The sequence below is a fragment of the Lethenteron reissneri genome, chromosome 68 (assembly GCF_015708825.2).
Source record: "Lethenteron reissneri isolate LAM-NWPU_2019-01 chromosome 68, ASM1570882v1, whole genome shotgun sequence".
Taxonomy (NCBI): Eukaryota; Metazoa; Chordata; class Hyperoartia; order Petromyzontiformes; family Petromyzontidae; genus Lethenteron; species Lethenteron reissneri.
Window position 1 is genome coordinate 1,619,436 of NC_083846.1, and position 26,067 is coordinate 1,645,502.

At 55.6% G+C, this 26,067-nt stretch overlaps 1 protein-coding gene across 1 annotated transcript in view; it reads right to left on the reverse strand.

Annotated features, from left to right (window-relative positions):
- The window catches only part of LOC133360298 (kielin/chordin-like protein), a 112,452-nt gene that overhangs the window by 24,410 nt on the left and 61,975 nt on the right, over positions 1-26,067 (reverse strand). The window contains exons 14-28 of the mRNA XM_061578941.1: positions 22,879-22,955; positions 21,634-21,730; positions 15,645-15,712; positions 14,361-14,457; positions 13,081-13,163; positions 11,920-12,013; positions 9,791-9,870; positions 8,842-8,941; positions 7,266-7,351; positions 6,709-6,802; positions 4,413-4,565; positions 3,535-3,641; positions 2,972-3,065; positions 1,380-1,553; positions 435-517 (exon numbers count right to left, since the gene is read on the reverse strand). Of these exons, the coding sequence (XP_061434925.1) occupies positions 435-517; positions 1,380-1,553; positions 2,972-3,065; positions 3,535-3,641; positions 4,413-4,565; positions 6,709-6,802; positions 7,266-7,351; positions 8,842-8,941; positions 9,791-9,870; positions 11,920-12,013; positions 13,081-13,163; positions 14,361-14,457; positions 15,645-15,712; positions 21,634-21,730; positions 22,879-22,955 (1,487 nt within the window). The remainder of the gene's footprint in view (positions 1-434; positions 518-1,379; positions 1,554-2,971; positions 3,066-3,534; positions 3,642-4,412; positions 4,566-6,708; positions 6,803-7,265; positions 7,352-8,841; positions 8,942-9,790; positions 9,871-11,919; positions 12,014-13,080; positions 13,164-14,360; positions 14,458-15,644; positions 15,713-21,633; positions 21,731-22,878; positions 22,956-26,067) is intronic.

Sequence of the window (26,067 nt, forward strand, 5' to 3'; positions counted from 1 at the left end):
CGTCATCATCATAGTCATCGTCACCATCATCATCATCATAGCCATTCTCATCATCATCGTCATCATCATTGTCATCGTCGGCATCATTAGCGTCGTCGTCATCATCATCATTGTCATCGTCGGCATCATTATCGTCATCATCATCATAGTCATCATCATTCTCATCATCATCGTCATCATCTTTACCGTCGTCGTCGTCATCATCGTGGTAATCATGGTAATCATCATCTTCGTCGTCGTCATCATCATCATCGTCATAATCGTGGTAATCATGGTAATCATCATCATCGTCATCGTCGTCGTCGTCGTGGTAATCATGGTTATCATCATCATCATCGTCATCATAATCATGGCCATCACGGTCATCATCATTATAATCGTCATCGCCATCATCGTCAGCCCGGCCTCGAGCGACGCGGGCGCTGCTCCCGTACGATGCAGTGGCAGACGCGACAGTCGTCAGAGGAGTGTGGGAACTCCATCCCGTTGGGATAGTCCTTCCCGGCATAGCTGCAGCCTGTACACACACACACAGAGACAAAGGCCCCCCGTGTAGCCTTTAACAGACCGGTCGGGGCAAGTTCCGTTAGCGAGCAGCACCTATGAAGGCCGGCACGGCGCACGAGGGGCTGGGTGGCCAGCAACCACGCCCGGCCGCCTTTGTCTCCCCAGTGGCGATGTTTACTACACACTGCACCAGGTACTCATTTGAGGCTTAGTCAACCCAGGGGAGGCCCAGGACCGGTTCAGATAATCGTCACCGGTGTTGGCCGTGAGCAGGAATCGAACTCGGCTTGCCGGGTCAATCCGAGGGAAGGCCGAGGACGTGCTATGAAGGTCCGTTGCCTGAAACGTCACCTACTCTATGTTTTCCTTCCGAGGCAACACACACGACGACAACAACACACGCTGTTGTTGTTGACGAAGGTGTTGTTGTTGCTTGTGCACTGCTGCCAACGCATCATCAGCAGCAGCATCATTATCATCATCATCAGCAGCAGCAGAATCATCAGCAGCAGCATCATCATCAGCAGCAGCAGCAGCATCATCATCAGCAGAATCATCAGCAGCAGAATCATCAGCAGCAGAAGCATCATCATCAGCAGCAGCAGAATCATCTGTAGCATCATCATCATCATCAGCAGCAGCAGCATCATCATCATCAGCAGAATCATCAGCAGCAGAAGCATCCTCATCATCAGCAGCATCATCAGCAGCAGCAGAAGCATCATCATCAGCAGCATCATCATCATCATCAGCAGCATCATCATCATCATCAGCAGCAGCAGCATCATCAGCAGCAGCAGCTTGAGCAATCGCCAGATACGTTGTTCACCGTTTGGCCGGAGCGGTGCATCAGGCGGGTGAAGCGTTCTCACCGTTGCAGTTGCTGGCGCAGCAGGCGCCCGGCGTGCTGTGGGGGCAGGCGGGCTGAGGGCAGGCCCGCTCCCGGCACTCCACGCGCCCATCGTGGCACACGCAGTCCTGGCAGCTCCCCGCGGGGTTCGGGAAGCGCTCCCCCTCGCGCCACACGCGGTCCTCGAACGTGCAGTCTGGTGGGAGCGGGCGGGCGGGCGGGCGGGCGAGTGGGAACGGCGACAAGGGCTCCGTGCGACGGGCTCCGTGGCGTGCCACGCGCTGCCCCCAGGTGCGGGCACGTGGGGGCAGCGCTGCCCCCAGGTGCGGGCACGTGGGGGCAGCGCTGCCCACAGGTGCGGGCACGTGGGGGCAGCGCTGCCCGGCCTGCGTCGCTGAGGTCCCGGCGTCGACTCAAAGCCTCCCCTGTTTCTTCCCCGCGCCGCGAAGCTACCCTCTGTGCCTCCCTGCGTCTGTAAATTTTCTCTTCTTCACCAAGTGAGGCCACAACTGAGCTACGTCGCTCTTTTTCAGGAGCGACCTGGACATCGCAAACGATGGCTCGACGCCGTGGGGCTTATCGTCGCGCGGAGGTTTATCGAAGCCGAATACTCCGAGTGCACGCCGATTCTAAATGTGGAGGGAAAGACCGGAAAACCCGGAGAAAACTCCACGCGAACACGGGGAGATAGAGACACCACAAACTCGAAATATACAGCAGCAGGCGTCAGGGGCGGGATCGAACCCATGACCTCCTGTCGACCAGGCGAGAGAGTTAACATCTCTTAGCCACCGCGGTGATGATGATGAGAGAAAGAGACACAAACTCCAAATATACAGCGGCAGCAGGCGTCAGGGTTGTGATCGAAACCATGACCTCCTGTAGACCAGGCGAGGTAGTTAACATCTCCTAGCCACTGTGACGATGATGATGAGAGACATCACAAACTCCAAATAAACAGCAGCAGGTGTCAAGGTTGTGATCGAACCCACGGCCTCCTGTGTACCAGGCGAGGTAGTTAACATCTCCTAGCCACTGTGATGATGATGATAAGAGACATCACAAACTCCAAATAAACAGTAGCAGGCGTCAAGGTTGTGATCGAACCCACGGCCTCCTGTGTACCAGGCGAGGTAGTTAACATCTCCTAGCCACCGTGATGATGATGATGAGAGACATCACAAACTCCAAACATACAGCAGCAGGCGTCAGGGTCGGGATCGAACCCACGACCTCCTGTAGACCAGGCGAGGGAGTTAACATCTCTTAGCCACCGCGGCGATAATGTTGAGAGAGAGAGACATCACAAACTCTAAATATACAGCAACAGGCGTCAGGGTCAGGATCGAATATTCGACCTCCCGCACGCCAGGCGAGGGAGTTAACATCTCCTAGCCACCACGGCGCAACCAGCTCCGTTGACACTCACCGCCGTGTGGAAGTTCACAGCAGCAACGGACGTCCATTCTGAACGTGGAGGAGTAAAACGGGAAATCACTCCGGGGCTGCGCGAGTTGGTGGGTTACATAATGGCCGTGTCAGACACAATGGGCCAGCGTCTCTGGCAGCAGCCTAGGTTAGAGCCCCGGGTACAGGTGTCTCTCTCCGTCTCACCGGGGCATCGCGGGCAACAATGGCCGTCCTTCTTCTCCGGGTGGCTGCACGGGGTCGGAGGGCACACGGCGGGGTCGCAGGTCACGGTGCCGTCCTGCGGAGAGGAGAGGGAGCGGTCACTCGCCGAAATGGGACGGCAAACCGACATGCTGCGCCACCGTTGTGGCAAGAGCGTGCTCGTGCGCAGAAACACGAGGCTTCCAGAGACAGGCCCAGACAGCTGTTATGGGTTGACCGGTGCCGTGGGTTGACTGCTGTGCCAGGCTAGGTGCAGGAGGAGGTCACGGGACAGACCCAGGTGCCACCGGCTGACGGATCGATGTGACTGGCAGACGTGCCGACCGGCTGCGTTCTCTCCAGCCCGGCTGCTCCGCTCGTTGTTGTGAGCGTCGCTCCTCCGCCCTCCGTTGTTGTTGCTGGAGGGTGACTGCCTCCGACTAGCCCAGTAGCGTCCTTCACGAGCCTCCTCCTCCACAGAGGCCGATCGTGACACCGCTGGTACCGGTCATCGGAAGAAAATCCACTCAGCTCAAGATCACTGAACTTGCCAATGACACACACACCTGGCAGAGGCAGTTGAGGCACGGGTCGCTGGGGTCAGTGAAGGCCTGGCCATTGCTGAACACGCGGTCTCTGTAGCTGCAGCGATCACAGACGGCGCAGCAATCCTCTGCACACAACACACAAAGATCCCCCATATAGCCTTTAACAGACCGCTGGGGCAAGCACCTATGAAGGCCGGCACGGCGCACGAGGGGGTGGGTGGCCAGCACCACGCCCGGCCGCCTTTGCCTTCCCAGTGACGATGTTGAGTAGACACCGCACCAGGAACTCATTTGATGCTGAGTCGACCTAGGGGAAGCCCACCGGTGTTGTCACCGGTGTTGGCTGTGAGCAAGAATCGAACTCGGGTGGCCGGGTTCGTGGCGCAGCGTTGCGCTAACCGCTACACCCACCACTCCCCGCACACGCGCAGGCATGCAATGTACGCGCACACCCGCGCAGACCCCTCCGCCCCCCCCGCCCCTACAAGCCAGAGTCACCCAGCCTGGCACGGGGCGTACCGCAGAGGTCGCAACCGGGTACCCGATACCCGTACCCTACCCGATACCCGGCTACCCGTACCCAGCCGGGTACGGGTACCCGTTTGCGACCCTGGTGCGGCCGGGTACGGGTACGGGTAGACCGTGAGTCACTGGTGAGTAACCGTTTGTCACTCATTTCCCAACGTCTTGTCTCTTCTCACAATTCAAGTTCTTAGAATCAACCCACCCGCGCCTGCAACATGGCTTCATCACAGAGGTCGCAATCAGGTACCCTACCCGATACCCGGCCGGGTACGGGTAGCCGGGTATCAGGTAGGGTACGGATACCCGATTGCGACCCTGGTGCGGCCGGGTACGGTTAAGGAATCAAAACCCGTTTGCGACCTCTGGCGTACCGGCAATGCGGGCCGGATGCTGGCACAGCGTGGGGAGGCACAGCGCCCCGTGGCACAGGAGCTGCCCGTCGAGGCACCGGCAGGTCGGGCAAGTCTCGTGCAGCCCCTCCACGCGCGAGCCCTCCGCGACCTCCTTCCCGTCCACCACACAGCCTGCCGCAACAAACACAAAGGTCACCGCCACCCCCGGACGGAATTCGCGGACCGCCGGGGCAAGAGCTGTTCGCGAGTTGCACGTACGAAGGCCGGCACGGCGGTCGGCACCGCGCCCGGCCGCCTTTGTCTTCCCAGTGTGGGCCGCGCCGGTACCAGGTCTGGCTACGAGTCAATCCCTGCTGCCACCCGGCACACCCAGACGCCAATTGTCAGACAGGTGGCGACCCTTGGTGGGTGGGTGGGCGAGTGGGCGGGTGGGTGAGTGAGTGGATGGTTGGGTGAGTGGGTGGTTGGGTGAGTGAGTGGGTGATGGAGTGATTTGGTGAGTGAGTAGGTGGGTGAGTGATTGGATGAGTGAGTGAGTGGGTGGGTGAGTGATTGGGTGAGTGAGTGAGTGGGTGGGTGAGTGATTGGGTGAGTGTGTGAGTGAGTGGGTGGGTGAATGATTGGGTGATGGAGTGATTGAGTGAGTGGGTGGGTGAGTGATTGGGTGAGTGGGTGAGTGATTGGGTGATGAAGTGATTTGGTGAGTGAGTGAGTGAGTGGGTGGGTGAGTGATTGGGTGAGTGGGTGAGTGAGTCAGTGGGTGAGTGATTGGGTGATGGAGTGATTTGGTGAGTGAGTGGGTGAGTGATTGGGTGAGTGATTGGGTGATGGAGTGAGTGAGTGGGTGGGTGAGTGATTGGGTGAGTGAGTGAGTGAGTGGGTGGGTGAGTGGGTTACTCACTTGGCAAGTGAATGAGTGAACTAATAAATTAGCCGGTGGGCGAGTGCGTCGGTGGGTTGGTGGGCGAGAGGATAGGTGAGTGGGTGGGTGAGTGGGTGGGTGGGTGAGTGGGAGGGTGAGTGGGTGGGTGGGTGAGTGGGTGGGTGAGTGGGTGAGTGGGTGGGTGGGTGGGTGAGTGGGTGGGTGAGTGGGTGGGTGGGTGGGTGGGTGAGTGGGTGGGTGGGTGGGTGAGTGGGTGGGTGGGTGGGTGGGTGAGTGGGTGAGTGGGTGGGTGGGTGGGTGAGTGGGTGGGTGGGTGGGTGGGTGGGTGGGTGGGTGAGTGGGTGGGTGGGTGGGTGGGTGAGTGGGTGAGTGAGTGAGTGGGTGGGTGGGTGAGTGAGTGGGTGGGTGAGTGAATGGGTGGGTGAGTGAGTGGGTGGGTGGGCGAGTGGGTGATTGGGTGGCTGAGTGAGTGAGTGGGTGGGTGGTCGAGTGGGTGAATGAGTGGGTGGGTGATTGGGTGGTTGAGTGAGTGAGTGGGCGAGTGTGTGGGTGACTTTATTATCAACACTGTGGTAAAGCTCAGCGCAGCGTCACCGTGACCGGCTCTCGGTTACAAATCAATCCCTGCTGCCACCCGACACACACACGCACACAAGCACACGCGCACACACACACGCACGTGCCAATTCCCAAGACTGTGAATCCAGAACAAATGGACACACGGACAGATGGGCACACGGCTAATCCCATCAGGGAAGTCTTCAACACGAGGAGGAGGAGAAGGTGGCGATGTTTTGTGTCAGCTGAGATGCATACACACACGCACACACACACAAAACACACGTGCATCAACAAACATACGCACACGGAATGGCCGCACGCACGCACACACGCGCGCGCAGTCACACGTGCACAGACCCACACACGCACACACGCACAAAGATCCCCCGCGTAGCCGTGAACAGACTTTTTGGGGCAGGCGCTGTTAGCAAGTAGCACCTCCGAACCAGGCCACCCTGGTTAATGCCGCGGTCGGATTAACCAAACCCAACGGCCGCCGCCGCCGACGATGGCGGCGACGACGACGGAGGCCCCGTCGTGACTTTAGCCGAGCCGGGCCGTGCGCGGATTTGAAAACTGCCGGGGCTTGACGAACGATCACCGGCGCAGCGGTAAACCGTTACCGGAATCGACTTGCCGGTCGCCGATCCCACCGAGCGACGCGACCGAGGGGCCCGTGAGAGCGCGGCACCAGGTGAGCGCCGTGCCCGCCGGCGGCGTGTCCAGAAAACCTCCCGCACGGTGACCGCCTCCAGCCCACGCCGCGTCGCTGCGTCGTTCAGTCGAGCTCTCGTGACGGGCGGGAACCTCGGAATGATGAAGACTGACCCCCCCTGACCCCACCCCCGTGTCCCCCCCCCCACCTCTCACCTCTACACATGGGGCAGCAGCGTCCCGGCTCCACGTGGGGCTCCGTGCAGGGCAGCGGGGGGCAGACCTCCTCCACGCAGTGAACCGTGCCGCTCTGCACCACGCCCCGGCACACACAACAGACAAAGATCCCCGTGTAGCCTCAACAGACTGTTGGGGCAAGTGCTGTTAGCGGGCACCTATGAAGGCCGGTACGGCACACGAGGGGGTGGGTGGCCAGCACCACGCCCGGCCGCCTTTGTCTCCCCAGTGGTGTTGTTGTGGTAGTTGTGTGTGTGGTTGTGGTTGTTGTGGAAATTGTGTGGGTGTGGTTGTTGTAATTGTTGTTGTGGCAGTTGTTGTGGTTGTTGTAGCAGTTGTTGTGGTTGTTGTTGTGGTAGTTGTTGTGGTTGTTGTGGTTGTTGTAATTGTTGTTGTGGTAGTTGTGTGTGTGGTTGTGGTGGTTGTTGTGGTAGTTGTGTGTGTGGTTGTTGTAATTGTTGTTGTTGTGGTTGTTGTTGTGGCAGTTGTTGTGGTTGTTGTTGTGGTTGTTGTGGTTGTGTGCAAGCAGCACCCACCGTGCAGGTGCACTGGATGCAGGGCCCAGCGAGGGGCGAGGGTCGCGTCTCTCCACTGCGGAACGCCTGCCCCTCAAACTCACAGCCTGCCCACCGCCACGACACGCACGCACGCGCAGAGTCGGCACGCGCCTCACCCGCTCACCCACGAACTCACCCGCTCACTCACCCGCTCGCTCACCTACTCACCCACCCACTCACTCACTCACCCACTCACCCGCTCGCTCACCCACTCACTCACCTACTCACCCACTCACTCACTCACCCACTCACTCACCCACTCACCTACTCACTCATCCACTCTCCCACTCACTCACCTACTCACCCACTCACCTACTCACTCATCCACTCATCCACTCACCCACTCACCCACCCACTCACTCACCCACTCACTCACCCACTCACTCACCCACTCACTCACTCACCCACTCACTCACCCACTCATCTACTCATCCACTCACTCACCTACTCACTCACTCACTCACCCACGCAGTCACCCACTCACCTACTCACGGTCTCACCCACTCACCCACTTACCTACTCACTCACCCACTCACTCACCCACTCACCTACTCACTCATCCACCCACTCACTCACCCACTCACTCACCCACTCACCTACTCACTCATCCACCCACTCACTCACCCACGCACTCACCCACTCACCTACTCACTCATCTACGTGGCTTTACCAAAAGACCCAAAGAATATAAAGTTTATTTTAGCAGGTAAGGCCCGACTGAGCCACATCGCTCTTTTTCTGAAGCGACCTGCCCAACACAAATGATAGCTCAACCAAGTGGCTTGTCATGTGGGAATTTACCCGCACCTCTGATTAGCACGGTTGGCTACGTACGGTGCGAAAGAAGTTCAACGTACACACATAGCAGCCAAATACTCTAAACGCATGGCTCTAAATGTGGCGGGGAAAACCGGAGGACCCGGAGGAAAATCCAGACGACCTCACGGAGAGAGACACGCAAACTCCGAATATACAACGGCAGGCGTCAGGGTCGGGATCGAACCCACGACCTCCTGCGTATCTGGCGAGGTAGTTAACATCTCCTAGCCACCACCACGATGATGATGAGAGAGAGACACAAACTCAAAATATACAGCGGCAGGCGTCAGGGTCGGGATCGAACCCACGACCTCCTGCATAGCAGGCGAGGGAGTTAACATCTCCTAGCCACCGCGGTGCCACCAGCTTCATCACCACTCATGGCGATAACACCGTGGATGCTGCCGCCGCGGTGGAACGGTCAGCGCCGGTGGAGTCGCGGCCCGGAGGTCAGAGGCCAACGGTTCGACTCCATCTCCCGGCAGAGGGTGCCAGTTAAAACGACGAGGGGCGAGTCTCTTGAACCTCTCCCTCCACCACCAACGCCCCGTGCGGTGGCGGTGGTGGCGGTGGTGGTGGTGGGGTAAAATGTGGGTCCTCCTCCCAGGCTGCCTGGCCAGAAGTGGGTTTCTCTCAGAGCTCCTTCGAGCGGAGTCTTCTCCGCCGGCAGTGACGCGAGGGAGATATAGCGGGGACCGCTCCCTTAGCCGCTCGCCTTGCGTCCCGCTTGTCTTACCGTCGCACGAGGGGCAGCACTGCCCTTCCGGGCGGCCGGGGTGGGGGCAGGAGGGCAGCTCGCACACCGGCGGGCCCCGGTCACATCCCAGCTCGCCGCCCTTGCGGCCAGGTCAGAGGTCAGGCCGGGGGGTGGAGGGAGTTGGAGATTGGGGGGGGGAGGGGGAAAAAAAGGGCAGAGGTCAGAGAGAAGGGAGGAGGGGTAAGAGTCTGGTTCAAGGGTCATCATCAGCCATGGTCGATCCGCTGCTGGATGAGGCCTCCCCAAAGCTGCACGCCAGCTGATTTCGTGGCCCCATCCCACAAAGTGGTACAACTGCTCCTTGACTCGACTTCCTGCCCACGAAGATGATTGGCTGCACCGACTTCCCGATTGAGAGTCCAACTCGGGGCGGCGTGCAAGCCACAGCCCGCTCGGCGGACTGTCACGTGGGAGGTGAGCTGGTGGTGGTGCGTTTGCCGCGGTTCTGAGCCCAGCGGCCTCCCTGGTTAATGCTGCAGGCCGCATCGACGGGAAGATGGACGTCGCAAGAGATTCCGTGACGTCATTTGTGTGCGAACGTCGCGGGAAATGTATCGCAGCCAAACACTCCAAACGCGTGGTGGTGACGTCGATTCTAAATATGGAGGGAGAAACCAGAGGAGGACCCAGAGAAAAATCCACGGGATCGATCCCACGACCTCCTGTATACCAGGCGAGATAGTTAACATCTCCTAGCCACCATGATGACAATGAGAGAGCGACACAAACTCCCTAGTATGCAACAGGCATCAGGGTCGGGATCAAACCCACGACCTCCTGTATACCAGGTGAGGTAGTTAACATCGCCAACATGGCGCAAAGAGGTTCCTGTAGATCGTGACGACGAAGATGACGATGATGATGATGATGATGTTGATAAAATCATCGACCCGAGAGAGAGAGACAAAGTGTGTGTTGTGTGTTTTACCAGGCAGGTGCATTTCTGACAGCCACCACCGGGGTTGACCGTCTCTCCGTTCTCCAGCGCCTGCCCGTTGATTAGGCATCCTGCAGCAGCAGTCACGCGGGTGACAAGGCAGCCACATCACCGTCCCTGCCCCGCGGAGCCGCCAGCCCAGAGGTCGCAACCGGGTACCCGATACCCGTACCCGATACCCGTACTCGTACCCGATACCCGACTACCCGTTTGCGACCCTGGTGCGGCCGGGTTACGGGTACGGGTAGGCCGTGAGTCACCGGTGAGTAACCGTTTGTCACTCATTTCCCAACGTCTTGTCTCTTCTCACAATTCAAGTTCCTAGAATCAACCCACCCGCGCCTGCAACATGGCTTCATCCCAGAGGTCGCAATCGGGTACCCGATACCCGTACCCGACCCGATACCCTGCTGGGTACGGGTAGCCGGGTATCGGGTAGGGTACGGGTACCACTTCGTTTTGGCTGTATATTTGGAGTTTACATGTCTCTGTCTCATAATCATCACCGCGGTGGCTATGAGATGTTGACTACCTCGCCTGATGTACAGGAGGTCGTGGGTTCAATCCCGACCCTGACGCCTGTTGCTGCTGTATATTTGGAGTTTGCGTGTCTCTCTCACTCTCTCCCCACGGTTGCGTCGATTTTTCTCCGTTTTTTCCCCTCCACATTTATAAACAACAAAAGAGTTGTTTCTTTTTGTTTGCATTTTGACTGCTTGTGTTGTGGTTATTGCAAACATGATCCCTTTTATAAAGGTGTCAGTTTTTTGTACCAGATAAAAGGGTAAAAACTTATTACTATATTTTGCTACTGGTAAAGGAGGTCTCATAGTGTATGGCCAGGTCATGTCTGAAAAAGATCTGCATAGCTCAGTGGGGCCTACCTGATTGTACTTACGAAAAAATCTGCAGACTACCTGCTGGATATCCTCACTGTTTCGAGGAACAAATGTGACCTAAGGTCTTCGCTCATTTACCAGCTTCACATTCCTTATTGCGGTACAAATACTGGAGGAAGGGCCTTTGCTATTGATGCCCCCAGGGTCTGGAATGCTATCGCCAATAAACTGCAACTTGAATCACTACCTGTGAGATATTCACTCAAAACTGCTCTAGAGGAGTTGTACACCCCTAGCTGCCACTGCTATTCAGAATAGACTGAAATAAAATGTATCGCTCCGGATGACCGCTGCAAAGTATGATCTTGAGTTTTTATTATAGTGTGCTGATCAATAAAGGTGTATTGAAATTTTTTCATTCTGCTACTGATACTCCTGCTGTTATGGAGTGACTCATGCTGCCAGCTATGGCTGCAAAGTTTGGTTGTACATGTTATGTGTATATCGTTTATTGTTAAATTGGAATCACAGTTCCTATGATCGCTGTTACATTGTTTTTATAGCTTTATTTTGGTGATTTTGAAAACGTTTTAGTTTAGCCATGTTTGTTGTAGTACAGAGTTAGCCTGATAACTTTAATCTAAATTGTCTTATGGTTGTTATTTGTTTGACTTGCATCCCACTGGGATTTTTGCACACAGCGTTGAAACGCGGTGCTTTTTCTGGAAGACTTTGCTGTTTTTTCCAGGATTTTTCTTTTGCGTGTAGTCACTTCAAGATGTTTCTTGTTCATGTTTTTGTTATGTTGCGGTTGCACCCGAGTCAAGATCCGCACGGCTCACAGGGTTATACCAAATAAATGAAAACTGATAACTGAATAAAAACATCCATAATATGATCTTGATTTGAAGCTTTCGTGACTGCAGGAATCCATACTCTTTGGTTCTTTTGGTAAAGTCACGTAGGTAGAAAAATAAAATAAATCACGACGTTTCGATCGCAACACAAGCGGTCATCCTCAGGCAGAAAAAATATAATCAGCAGTTCCACTGGTGGTTTCGTGATTTATTTTATACCTCCGTGACTTTACCGAAACAACCAAAGAGTATGAATCCTTGCAGTCACGAAAGCTTCAAATCTAGAAGTTTCCACAATAGAAGTTTTTGGCTCAGACCACGTGAACCCAAAAACCTCTATCGTGGATAACATTGATCGCGAAAGCCGAGGTGTTAAACAGAATAAATAATAGTGTACAGCTTTAGTTTAGCGTCAGGCGCTCACCGCGACACTCTGGGCAGCACTGCCCGGGTCTTTGCATGGGGTGTCGGCACGCGAGTGGCCGGCAGTGCACGGGCGAACAGCGGATCAGGCTATCCTGCACACGCGAACACTCAGAATCATCATTATCATCATCAGCATCATCATCAGCAGCAGCAGCAGCTGGTAGGAACGTTGGGTTGCTCGGTCAATGGCCAGGGTCAACGGCGGCGTGGTGTATTCTGCAAATATGCCCGACTGTGAGAGCGGGCACAAGCTGGCGTGAGTAGGCTAAACGTTGAGTTTTATAAGGGCACCACGGGGTGACCAGCCCCTCCCCACCCAGTCCCACCCCACCCCTCCCACCCAGCCCCACCCTCCCCTCCCCACCAAGCCCCTCCCCACTCTCCATACCTAGTCCCTCCCCACCCAGCCCCTCCCCACCCAGCCCCTCCCTGCACGACGGACACAATGCTCCCCTGTGGGCTGGTGTAACCAGGAGGTTCCTACCAGTATAATATATTGACTTAAACAAATCGACACTTATTTGCATTTATTAAATAAGCTAAACTCTGGACTGGGTTTCGACATTCAGTCTCTCATCAGCAGCAGAGGCAGCCTTGCCTGAACCAATGCTGGTGAACGGCCAGGTGTTTAGAGGCACGCACGCTGTCTGATAGATATGGGTCCAGCTGCTGATTAGACGCTTAATGTCAAAACCTAGTCCACGCCTATAAACACCTGGGCAGGTCATCAGCATTGGTGCAAGCAAAGCTGATTGCTACTGATGGGACGCTGAATGTCACCGGTGCTGGCCACGAGCGGGAATCGAACCCGGGTCGCCGGGTTCATAGCACGGTGCTAACCGCTGCACCGCCGCTCCCCACATCATCGTCGCCATACATACACGCACACATACACACGTACACACGCACACACACACGCACACATACACGCACACATACACGTGCAGACACACGCACACACACGCACACATACACGCGCACATACACGCGCACACACACGCATACATACACGCGCACATACACGCACACACGCACGCGCACATACACGCGCATGCGCACACGCATACACGCACACACACACACGCACACACACACGCACACACACACGCACACATACACGCAACACAGACACGCACACATAAACGCAGCACATACGTACCAGGCAAGAGCAATTCAGACAGGGGTTGCTGTTTGCGGTGAAGAACTGCCCTTCCTTGTAATGCTGCCCTTCATACTCGCAGCCTGCAGAACATTGTCATCATCATCATCATCACTGCCATCGTCATCATCATCACTGCCATCATCATCATCACTGCCATCGTCATCATCATCACTGCCATGGTCATCATCATCACTGCCATCGTCATCATCATCACTGCCATGGTCATCATCATCGCTGCCATCGTCATCATCATCATCACTGCCATCATCATTATCACTGCCATCGTCATCACTGCCATCATCATCACTGCCATCGTCATCATCATCACTGCCATCGTCATCATCATCACTGCCATCATCATCATCACTGCCATGGTCATCATCATCAGTGCCATCGTCATCATCATCATCATCACTGCCATCGTCATCATCATCATCACTGCCATCGTCATCATCATCACTGCCATCGTCATCATCATCACTGCCATGGTCATCATCATCACTGCCATCATCATTATCACTGCCATCATCATCACTGCCATCATCATCATCACTGCCATCGTCATCATCATCACTGCCATCATCATCATCACTGCCATCGTCATCATCATCACTGTCATCGTCGTCATCACTGTCATCGTCATCATCACAAGGCAGTGATATTCGTGCGGTGAGTGTGGAATGGTGAATATAGTGCGGTGCGTGTGGTGCGGCGTGGTGCGGGTGGTGCGGTTAACGTGGTGCGATGTGGGTGATGCGATGTGGGTGATGCGATGTGGGTGGTGTGGTGCATGTAGTGTGTGTGCGTTGCGCGTGCGATGCAGTGAGTGTGGTGCCGTGTGGGCAGTGCGGCGCTTGTGTTGCGTGTGGTGCGGTGAGTGTGGTGCGGTGCGTGTGGTGAGTGTGGTTCTGTGTGGTGTGAGTGGTGTGGTGAGTACGGTGCGTGTGGTGCGTGTGGTGCGGTGAGTGTGGTGTGGTGCGTGTGGTGAGTGTGGTTCGGTGTGGTGTGAGTGGTGTGGTGAGTGTGGTGTGGTGAGTGTGGTGTTGTGAGTGTGGTGTGGTGAATGTGGTGCGGTGCGTGTGGTGAGTGTGGTTGTGTGGTTGTGTGGTGTGAGTGATGTGGTGAGTGTGGTGCGGTGTGGTGCGGTGAGTGTGGTGCGGTGTGGTGTGGTGAGTGTGGTGCGGTGTGGTGTGGTGTGGTGTGAGTGATGTGGTGAGTGTGGTGTGGTGAATGTGGTGCGGTGTGGGTGGTGCGGTGTGGGGCGGTGCGAGTGTCACCAGGCCGGCAGGAGGGGCAGCACTGCCCAGGCAAGTGCTGAGTGACGGGGCAGCTGAGCTCAGCACACACGGTCGCCTGGCACTCAACAACCCCATCCTCACAGAGACACCAACATCATCAACGTCATTAGCATCGCCATCATCATCACCATCATTATCCTCATCAAACCCCATCCTTACAGAGACATCAACATCATCATCGCCATCATCATCATCGTCATCAAACCCCATCCTTACAGAGACATCAACATCATCATCGCCATCATCACCATCAAACCCCATCCTCACGGAGACATCTTCAACGCCATCGTCACCAGCACCATCAAATCCTATTCTTACAGAGACATCATCAATATCATCGCCATCATCACCAACATCATCCCCGTCATTGTCGTACACTCAACCTTCGATTGTTTTTTTAGAGAGATGTTATTTATTTCAACAGGAAGGGCCCAAACAAAGTGATGGACGTCCTGCAATGGTTACAGAATTTGTCCATCCCATGCAGTGCCGGATTATCCTCGTAGCAAAAGTAGCTACACATGTAGTAGCTACATGTGTAGTATCTACTACACGTGTAGTAGCTACACGTGTAGTAGCTACTACACGTGTAGTAGCTACATATGTAGTAGCTACACATGTAGTAGCTACACATGTAGTAGCTACATGTGTAGTATCTACATATGTAGTAGCTACACATGCTATGGGCCCCGCACTTTCAAGGGCCCCGCGCTAAATGCTTTCAAGTTATCAATTCCGGTTCAGTGATTCTGCACTTGCTCTATTACTATAGTACTATACCGCCTTCAACTTTTACGAACGACCGGGTGTTTAAGGTTAGTGATTTGTCGTATTACCTGGCTGTATAGCAAATAAAAAAATGCAATTACTTTAGTGTGCAAGTAGAAAAAAATGTGTGTTTTAATATTTACGTGTTTTTTATTTAGAGCCCCTTTATAACATGTGCTACAGGCCCTGCACTTGCTTCATCCCGCACTGATCCCATGCTCGTGAAAACTCACATAATCGTTATCACATCATCATCACACCATCATCGTTGTCGTTATCACATCATCATCGTCATCGTTATCACATCATCATCGTCGTCGTTATCACATCATCATCATCATCGTCGTCGTTATCACATCATCATCATCGTCGTTATCACATCATCATCGTCGTCGTAATTATCCAGCCCTTGGTTGGTGTGGTGCGATGGTGGGCGAGGAGAGGAAGGTCGTCCTCGCACTCGGTGACCGCGTGGCTGGCGGCCATGGGACTGACCGTGCAACGGCACGTGGTGCAGGCGTCGGGAGCCCACGTGACCGCGTGCGCATGGCCACCCTCGCAGTCTGCGTCACACACGGACGACGCACGGACACGTGGGTACAGAGACACACGGACACACAGGCACATGTGTACAGAGACACACAGAGAGAACACAGACACACACAGACACATAGGGACATAGGTAAATGAGTTGGGTGTTGCGTCTGGCGTGTGTGGTGTGGGTGGTGTGGGTGGTGAACGTGGTGTGGGTGGAGTGGGTGGGGTGGGTGGTGTGGGTGGAGAGCGTGGGGTGGGTGTCGAGTGTGGTGTGGGTGGTGTGGGTGGAGAATGTGGAGTGGGTGGCGAGCGTGGTGTGGGTGGCGTGGGTGGTGTGGGCGGAGAGTGTGATGTAGGTGGTGTGGGTGAAGAGCGTGGTGTGGGTGGAGAGTGTGGTGTGGGTCGTGTGGGTCGTGTGGGTGGAGAATGTGATGTGGGTGGTGTGGGTGAAGAGCGTGGTGTGGGTGGAGAGTGTGGCGTGTGTGGTGTGGGTGGTGTGGGTGGAGAGTGTGATGTGGGTGGTGTGGGTGGAGAGCATGGTGTGGGTGGTGAGTGTGGTGTGGGTGGTTTGGATGGAAAGTGTGGTGTGGGTGGTGTGGGTGGATAGTGTGGTGTGGGTGGGGTGGGTGGTGTGGGTGGCGAGCGTGGTGTGGGTGGCGTGGGTGGTGTGGGTGGAGAGTGTGGTGTGGCTGGCGTGAGTGATTCGGTGAGTTGGCAAAGAGGTGAGTGAGCGAGCGGGTGGGTGGGTGATGGGGTGGATCAGTGGGGGAGCGCACTACATACTCTGTCGACCCGAGTTCGATTCCCACTCACTGCCAATAACAGTGGCAAATATCTGAACCCGGTCACGGGGCTCCCCTAGGTCGACTCAGCCTCAAACGAGTACCTGGTTCGGTGTGTAAACATCGCCACTGGGGAGACAAAGGCGGCTGGGCGTTGCTGGCAACCCACAACCTCGTGTGCCGTGCCGGCCTTCATAGGTGCTCGCTATCAGCACTTGCCCCAACAGTCTGTTCAAGCTATATGGGGGATTCATATTCTTAGGTTTTTTCGGTAAAGTCACGTAGGTACAAATTTTAAATTAATAAAAGAGGCTTTCGTGACTGCAGGAATCCATACTCTTTGGATCTTTCGGTAAAGTGTTGCGATCAAAACGTCGTGATTTGTTTGATTTTATTTCTACCCACGTGACTTTACCGAAAGAACCAAAGAGTATGGATAATATATTCTTGGTTCTTTCGGTAAAGTCACGTAGAAGGGTGAAAACCAGGTCTGTCGACAGACAGACCTGGTCCTCACCTGAGGACGGCTGCTTGCGTTGTGGCCGAAACGTCGTGAGAATTATGTTATTATGTTTCATTTTTATTATTTTATTACTTCCCTTCTACGTGACTTTACCGAAATAACCAAGAAGATGAATCCCTGCAGTCACGAAAGCTTTAAATCGAAAAGTATGGATAATAGTTTAGTTTCTGACCGCGTGCGTGACACGACCACACACACACACAGCTCGTTCGATGACAGTCGCCAGGAGACGACAGTCGAACACGGGGGGGGGGGGGGGGGTGAGGGTGTGTGCCATCCCAGGCGAGATTTGGACGCAAACTTTTAAAAGTCGTCATCAGCAGACGGCCTTTGTCTAGCCCCTGAGAGACGGGCGACCTCAGTGCGGCCTTTGGCGCGACCTGTAACCTACGCAAATAAACCCGGGCCCTTTCCTGATTATTTACCTTCAATATTGAATGGTGGTCGTGGGGGAATGAGGGGGCGGGTGGGTGGGTGGTAGGGGGGTGGCTGATTGTGTGGCCGAGTCTCGAGATAAAGACGAGAGAGTGACACGGGCCACAGGCAGACGCAGCTCACAAAGAGAACGCCCGCCTCGGTTTTTAAGCCAGACAAAGACACAGATCCCCCGTGTAGCCTTAGCAGGCTGTCGGGGCAAAGTGCTGTTAGCGAGCAGCACCTATGAAGGCCGGCACGGCACGGCCTTTCTCTTCCCAGTGGCGATGGTTTTACGCACCTGCACCAGCTAATTTGAGGCTGAGTAGACCTAGGGGGAGGCCCATGACCGGTTCAGATAATCGGCACACGATGGGGTGGACTTCCGTGCTCTCCATTGCCACTTGACAAGCACAGTTCGATTGTGGCCAGGTCGCTTTGGAAAAAGATCTGTGGGACCTTTTCTTTTTGCCCGTATCAAAAAAATACGAACAGGCTTTAGCCCCTAGTCTGACACGAGCGATATGGCTCAGTGGGCTTTACCTGCTTAAAGTAAAATAGAAATTGTAAAAAAAAATCTCCCAGCTCGGAGGAAAGTTTCTTAAATCCTCCGGCCTCTCGCCGAGACTCCAAGCGGCCGCGTTGAATGTGGTCACGCCGGCAGACCGGGTGCGGTTGGGTAAAGTGGGCAAGCCACCCTGCGTCCAAGACGTCTCTGCCAAAGGTGGAAGGAGTGGAGGAGGAAGAGGAAGAGGAGGAGGGGGAGGGGAGGCTCAAATATCCTCTAGAGTTGGGGGGGGGGGCAGGGGCTTTTGCTCCAGTGGAGTGGAAAGCAGAGGTCGCAACCGGGTACCCGATACCCGTACCCTAACCGATACCCGGCCGGGTACGGGTAGCCGTTTGCGACCCTGGTGTTGCCGGGTACGGGTACGGGTAGGCCGTGAGTCACTGGTGAGCAGAGGTGGGACAAAGTCATTGTTATGCAAGTCCAAGTCGAGTCTGAAGTCATCAAATTCATGACTCGAGTCTGACTCGAGTCCAAGTCACATGACTCGAGTCCACACCTCTGCTGGTGAGTAACCGTTTGTCACTCATTTCGGGTAGGGTACGAGTACCGGTAGGGAACGGGTACCCGATACCCGGCCGGGTACGGGTACCCATTTGCGACCCTGGTGCGGCCGGGTACGGGTAAGGAATCAAAACCCGTTTGCGACCTCTGGTGGCAAGCGAGCGAGGCCACGCAGGTTGTGTTCGTGCGACTTTCTCGCTCGTGCCGCTACCGGTCGTCTGTCGCGCGCGAACTTCCCGACGCGTCTCCACCACCGGCCACAGCCTCCGCACGCCGCTACGTTGCCCCCCCCCCTACCCCCCTCCGGCACGAGAATAATTTAAACGGCTCGGACGATTAAATTACAATGGTCAACAACAAAAAAAAAGTTTTTTTCTGGCCTGGACTTTTGCAGCTGTTTTAGACTAATTTCAGGGTGCTGATTCCAAATCTGCTCTAACACATCTCATTCTTATGCTATCGGCATACCCCATTTTCATTGATTTTACCCGAAATTAACTCTGTCACTTATGATTGCAAGTTGTTGCGAGTCAGTGACTGCTTTAGTGTTAAAATATGGCGCTGTATTTTTAGGATAGTGTGTTTATAATATAATTTCATGTAGATATCCACATCTATTTAATATTTTTCTTCTGCAGTTTTTATTGAAAATGCAATATTTGATATCTCAAAAACCCGCTGTGATAGACAAAAACTGATGCCATATTTTGTAATCGGCACCCCAAAATTACCTTAACATCGTTGGAATACTTCATGCCAGAAAAAGTGTGTTGACCAGTGTTATTACCGCCGTCACAAAAAGGGGAATCGCGTTGCGGGGTGCCCGCGACCTCGGTGGGACGAGGAGGAAGGAGGAGGGGGGGGGGGTCAAAGGTTCAGGATGAACATAAATCGACCCCCCCCTCTTACCCGCCAAAGTCAACACGGCCAAAAATGCGGTCTCCACTGAGTCTCCGCTCAGCTGTGGGGGGGGAGGGGGGGCGAGTTGAGGCAGAGGGGGCCTCTGAGCCTTCGGGAGGAATTTGTATTTTCTTCGCAAACGCATCATCACCCCCCCCCCCCGCCGCTTGCCGAGGAGCGCGGGGGGCACCCCCCCAAAACGCCACTCGGCCGTCAACGAGAGCGGCACCGCTGTCGTTTGGGGGCGCGACGGGCGGCGAGAGCTGTGGCCCAGGGGGCCCAGGGGGCCCAGCGGCCGCGGCGGGGGGCCGCTCGCGGCTCGTGCGGCTGTCGGGGACAAAACGCCCGAGCGGCCCCCGCCCCGGGTGATTTTTGGCGCTGCGGCGCGTGACGCGCCAGATCGAGCGCCGACCCGGCGTTGTTCGCGGTGGCGTTCGTCAACCGGGACGCGTCGGGTGCACGGGGCCCGGCTGATATTCTCGCGCGGTCGGTTTGGTTTTTTCGTCCGTAGGGTATATAGGATTGTCTGTAGGGTATATAGGGTTGTCTGTAGGGTATATAGGGTTGTCTGTAGGGCATATAGGGTCGTCTATAGAGTAAATCCCTAATAACACAGCGGCAGGGGCGCCACGGTGGCTATGAGATGTTAACTCCATCGCCAGGTCTACAGGAGGCCGTGGGTTCGATCCCGACCCTGACGCCTGCTGCTGCTGTATACTTGGAGGTTGTGTGCGTGTCTCTTCCCGTGTTCGTGTGGATTTGTCTCCGGGTCTTCCGGCATCCCCCCCCCTCCCCCCACATTTAGAATCAACTTCACGCATTTAGAGCATTTGGCTGCTGTGCATTTCCACGTGATGATGATAAAGCCACTTCGTTGAGTTCCCGTTTGTGGGCAGGTCTCTTCTGCAAAAGAGCTACGCAGCTCAGTGGGCCTTACCTGGTGAAATACAAGTGTGTTTAGTTTCATAGTTTAGTTTACGTGAATCCTTTAATTACATTAGATCATGCCTAGACGAGTTGGCGTACGATTGCCCAGGTCTCTCCAAACGGAGACGTGCAGAGCTAATGCACGAACGCTTTCAACCGGAGCTGAAAAGCGTAAAAATTGGAGCACAAGTGAACACTGATGGAGATGTAACAATGTGGCCTTTGAGCTCGGGGTGGAGGTGTGTGTGTGAGTGTGTGCGTGTCTCTGTGTGTGCGCGTGTGTGCGTGTGTGGGGAGCGGTGGTGCAGCGGTTAGCGCCACGCTGCGCAACGAACCTGGCGACCCGAGTTCGATTCCCGCTCGCAGCCAACACCGGTTACGATTATCTGAACCGGTCATGGGGCCTCCCCTAGGTCGACTCAGCCTCAAATGAGCACACTGAGACAAAGGCAGCCAGCCGGGCGTGGTGCTGGCCACCCACCCCCTCGTGTGCCACAGTGCCGGCCTTCATAGGTGTTCCCTAACAGCACTTGCCCCAACAGTCTGTCACAGGCTACACGAGGGATCTTTGTTGTGGGTGGGTGGGTGGGAGGAGGAGAAGAGAAAAGAAGGCCAGTCACAGGGAGTCTGGCAGCTGAACAAACGAATGAATGGCCATCGCTGTGCTTTGGGCTCTGGCAGTGATGAGTGGGTTGGTGGTGGTGGTGGTGGGGGGGTGGGGGGCCTTTGAGTTGGACCTGTGGAGGTTCAACTCTTGATCATGTCCAGCTGCACATGCGGTATTCTTAGATTTTTCGGTAAAGTCACGTAGGTGAAAATTTTAAATTAATAAAAGAAAATATTTTATATTTATTTTATTAATAAAAAAATTTCACTTACGTGACTTTACCGAAAAAACCTAAGAATATGATTCCTTGCAGTCACGAAAGCTTCAAATCTAGAATGCACATGCGGTGTTTAGTTTCAGGGAGGGCCTTTGCATTACCGAGTGCTGAACAGGACACCAGACGTCGATCTGCACACACGTTCGCCACTAAGTGGCGGTGACATCAACCACGGCGCTTGTGCCAGGCTATGTGCACGTTAAGACCACACACATACACTACAACTATATATCTTGTCTCTACATCTCTCGCGAGCGGCGTTCTTCACTAATTTTCATAGCGGGGGGGGGGGGGGGCGAGCACTTTGCCAATAAGACATCGTCAGTGTGAAGACCATGTGTCTATGTTGTGTGTCTCTCTCTGTGTGTCTCTGTGTTGTCTCTCTGCTTGTGTCTGTCTGTGTGCCACCACCGCCACCACTACCACCGCCACCGATTGCACCACCCACCCTTGGGACACGTGGGGCAGCAGGCTCCGGGCTTCTTGACGGAGTTGCGGCACTTGGCTCGAGCACACTCCTCCTCCTTGCAGCTGACGTCTCCATTCTAGTGGGGGGGGGGGGGGGGAGCGAGGGGAGGAGAGGACGCGCACACACAGAGGTCACCCTCCCCCCATCCCCGCATCGCTGTAGCCCACGCGGGATTCCTGGAGCAAGTTCTGCTTCTGCCTTGCGAGCATCCATCTAAGGGCCGGCACGGCGCACCACGTGGTACGGTGCGTCCGGCACCACGCCCGGCCACCTTTGTCTCCCCCCCTCCCCCCCACCGGCGGCGGTAGCGATGTTCACGATGCCGCACCAGCTGCTAATTTAATGCTGAGTTGACCTAGGGGGGGCACGGGACCAGGTTGAAATGTCCGCCGCTGGTGCGGGCCGTGAGCGGGAATCGAACTCGTGTCGCCGGGTTCGTAGCCACGGCATTTCAAATTCTGCGCCATCGCATGCGAACAAAGACAAAGATTCCCCGTGTAGCCTGAACAGAATGTAGGGGCAAGTGCTGTTAGCGAGCACCTATGAAGGTCGGCACGGCACACGAGGGGGTGGGTGACCAGCACCACGCCCGGCCGCCTTTGTCTCCCCAGTGGAATTTTTCTTACCAGGACCGGTTCGTCACCGGTGTTGGCCGTGAGCGGGAATCGCAGGGTTCGCCGGGTTCGTAGCGCTAACCCGCTCCACCACCGCTCCCCACACACACACACTGACACACACGGACACACGGACATCCGTGCACGTGTCCGTGTGTGCGTGTAGGCGTCGGGAGCTGGGGGGAGGGAAGGCGATGTCCAAGGCAGGCGAGCTTTGTGAAAATTCAATAGCGGAGATTGAGTGGGTGGGTGGGCGAGCGCGTAACGAGGTGGGAGAGATGGCAAAGGTGGTGATTGATTGAGTTGGTGAATGGGTGAGTGGGTGAGTGACGAGGTGGGTCATAGGGTAATGGTAGTGATTGATCGAGTTGGTGAGTGGGTGAGTAACGAGGTGGATGAGTGACGAGGTGGGTGAGATGGTCAAGGTGGTGAATGATCGAGTTGGTGAGTGGGTGAGTAACGCGGTGGGTGAATGACGAGGTGGGCGAGTTGGTGGGCGAGTCGGTGAGGCATTGAGTGAGAGTGACTCGCTGGGAAGGGGTCTGCACGGGCGACCGAGTGAGCGGGCCGGCGTGTTCACGACGCGTGGCGGACGCAGAGAGGCGCTCACCACGCACACGCAGGACGTGCAGGCGTTGATGTGAAACGTCTCCTGGTTCTTGTAGATCTTCCCGTCGTAGCTGCAGCCTTCACACGGAGACACACGCGCACGCCTCCTGCTCATCAACACACAAGACGAAGATCCCAGTAGCATCTTTCACGAGCCTCCTCCAACTACCCATACAAAGACAAAGATCCCGCGCTTTGGATTAACAGACTGTCGGGGCAAGTGCTGTTAGCGAGCACCTATGAAGGCCGGCACGGCACACGAGGGGGTGGGTGGCCAGCACCACACCCGGCCGCTTTTGTCTCCCTAGTGGCGATGCTTACACATCACACCAGGTACTAATTCGAGGCTGAGTCGACCTAGGGGAGGCCTAGGACCGGTTCAGATATAATCGTCACTGGTCGTGGCCGTGAGCGGGAATCGAACTCGGGTTGCCGGGTTCGTAGCGCAGCGTAGCGCTAACCGCTGCACCACCGCTCCCCACGCACACCTCCTGCTCATCATCATCACACACACACACACACAGAGCATAAACTCCACTCACAGCGCGCAGCCTGTAACGGCATCGGCGCTGGAGAACGAACGCGGCCTGCGGGGCCAGACGGCGGCCCACAACTTTCGTTACTGAACCGTGTGTTCACAGCCCCATGCGACATCCATCCGTCGGTCACTGCTACAATCCCGGCAGGACCAATCGGCGTTGGGGGGGGAGGGGAGGGAATATTTTTGGAGCTGACGTCGAGTTACGAACTTTGTGCGCGGCGCTCAGTCACCTCGGTTCCTGCAAGAGGCCCCCGCGTGCACTCGCAACGAGCCACTGGGCCGTGTGCGCGCGTGCCATCATCGACGCCATCACCGACCACGGGGCAGCTACAGCCCGTAGGTGTCAAGTGCACGTCTCGACGTGTCTTTCCACTTTCCTCGCTCGCTCTGTCCTTCGCAGTGCCAATGTGTATCAAGCGGCGTCCAAATATTGAAGAGGGACGGGGGGGGGGTGGTGGGGGGTGGGGGGGTGGGGGGGTGGGGGAGCGGTCAGTGCGGTGGTCGGCACGCACGGCACCACCCCGCGGGCCGCGAAGCGAGCGCGCCCTCCAATCACCACGGCGACGCTCGCCACCTTTTCCGATCGGACCGCACCGATCCCGCCGCGCGGGCGGGCGGACGCTGCATTTTGACTTCCCCCGAAAAAAAATGTCTCTTTCTTTCTCTCGTACGGTGGGGGTGGGGGGGGACACAATCGCTGCAAAAAGTATATATGGGAAAAATATATAAATAAAAGCTCTAAATACTTACCTGGGCACGCACCGCTGTGCCTGGCCTGGCTCACCGAAGGAGAGTTCCCCTGACAACCCCCCCCCCCGTACCTCTCACCCCCCCACCCACCGACCCCACGATCCTCTGCGTCCGCTTCGCTTCGCTCGTAAATGACGGCACCCCGCCGGAAATCCTCGCGTCGCGATGCCGATCGCTTCGATTTCGATGCAGAGGGTGCGGGGTCCGGCGGGTCGCGCAAAAGACGTGAGGCACCCCGGATCCCCGGGGCGACGACGGAGGGTGAGAGACTCTCCAGTCGACCCGTGGCACCCCGGGGAGGGAGGTCGTCTCTCTCCCGTGACCTCCTGTCGGCAGCGAGCCCTTCCCAACACTCACATGTGCCGCGACGGCCTCAAAGTGCAATCACCAGCCCGCGGCAACGCGAGCCGCAGGCGTCGTGGCTGAGTGGCGGGGTCGGCGGCGGCGGCGGCGGTGGTGGCGGTGGTGCTGTTGCTGTCGGAACGCGACTTGGGTCTCGGGGGGACGGCGGTGCGGCGAGGATGTTGACGACGACGCTCGTCTGCGTGGAGGTCTCCCCGTGTGTGACGAAGGATTTCCCGTCGCACTCTGGGCTGGGTTCTTGTTAAGTTTTGGACTCCGCGCGTGCGGAGAGATCCCGGACGGGAAAATTCTGTCGACCAGCAACAGCAAGTCGGGCGACAATAACGACGACGGCCACCACCACCGGTGACGAATTGGCCCTGGGCCTCCTCTAGGTCGACTCAGCCTCAAATGAGGACCTGATGCAGTGCGTGAAACCATCGCCACTGGGGAGACAAAGGCGGCCGGGCGTGTTGCTGGCCACCCACCCACCTCGTGTGCCATGCCGGCCTTCATAGGCGCTACTCGCTAACAGCACTTGCCCCAACAGTCTGTTAAGGCTACGCAGGGGATCTTTGTCTTTGTTGTGTGTATGTATGCGCGTGTGTCTGTATGTGTTTGCGCGAAGGTGCCTTAGGAATGAGACGACAAAATAAAAACGTAAAGTTGTTTTGTTGTTGCTGTGTCCAAAGTCACAAACTTTATCGGAGGGGGGATGGGGGGACGTGGATCGTCGTCGTTGTACAAAAGAAACAAAGCGGCGACGGCGTCCTCCACGCTCCCTCGTAACAAATCCGACAGAATCGCACGAAACACAACCACGCACACCGCTCAGGGTTTTCTTGTTGGTTTGTTTTTTTAAAAACCGATAGTAACACAGGCGAGACTTGATGGTGGCTTTCACCGCTCGACGGACTTCATTTGACCGTCCGTTATAACTTACAACCTAGACTTAGAAAAAAAATACTGCACTATAATTTCCGCCGTTACCAAACGCCGCAACATTTTTCGAATACGAAATAACGATAATAACAATAAATAGAGTTCGAACAAATTGGCACCGAAAGGGAAACCATTTTAGACCGACGGCCATTTGAGGCCTTCTACAATACCAGGCCCAAGGCCTAGACATGGTCCAGTGTTGTTAAGTCGAGCTTTACAGGAAATGTGCTATTGTAGTCAGAATGCGAAATACAGGTGCTGGTAATCCCATAAAATGCCGAGGCTCTTGACAGGTCATCAGATTACAGTCACTAAACGCGATTACAAAAACGAAAAATGTCCTCCAAATTTCTATCCCCGGATGTGCTGTCGACGTCATCGGCACGTCACAAGAAGAACATTCCATTTGCATCTTTCACAAAGCAGCGCAACCCCCCCCCCCCTTGTTACAGAACGGCACACGGAAGTGGACAACACAGAACTACTCCTGAGATCACTTCAAATGACATCTGGTTCACGTTGTATGGGGTGCTGGAACTTTCCTACTCACCCTGCCACTGCGAGCAATCACGTTCGACGCGTGACAAACCAATATTCATTGTTTTTATATATTTT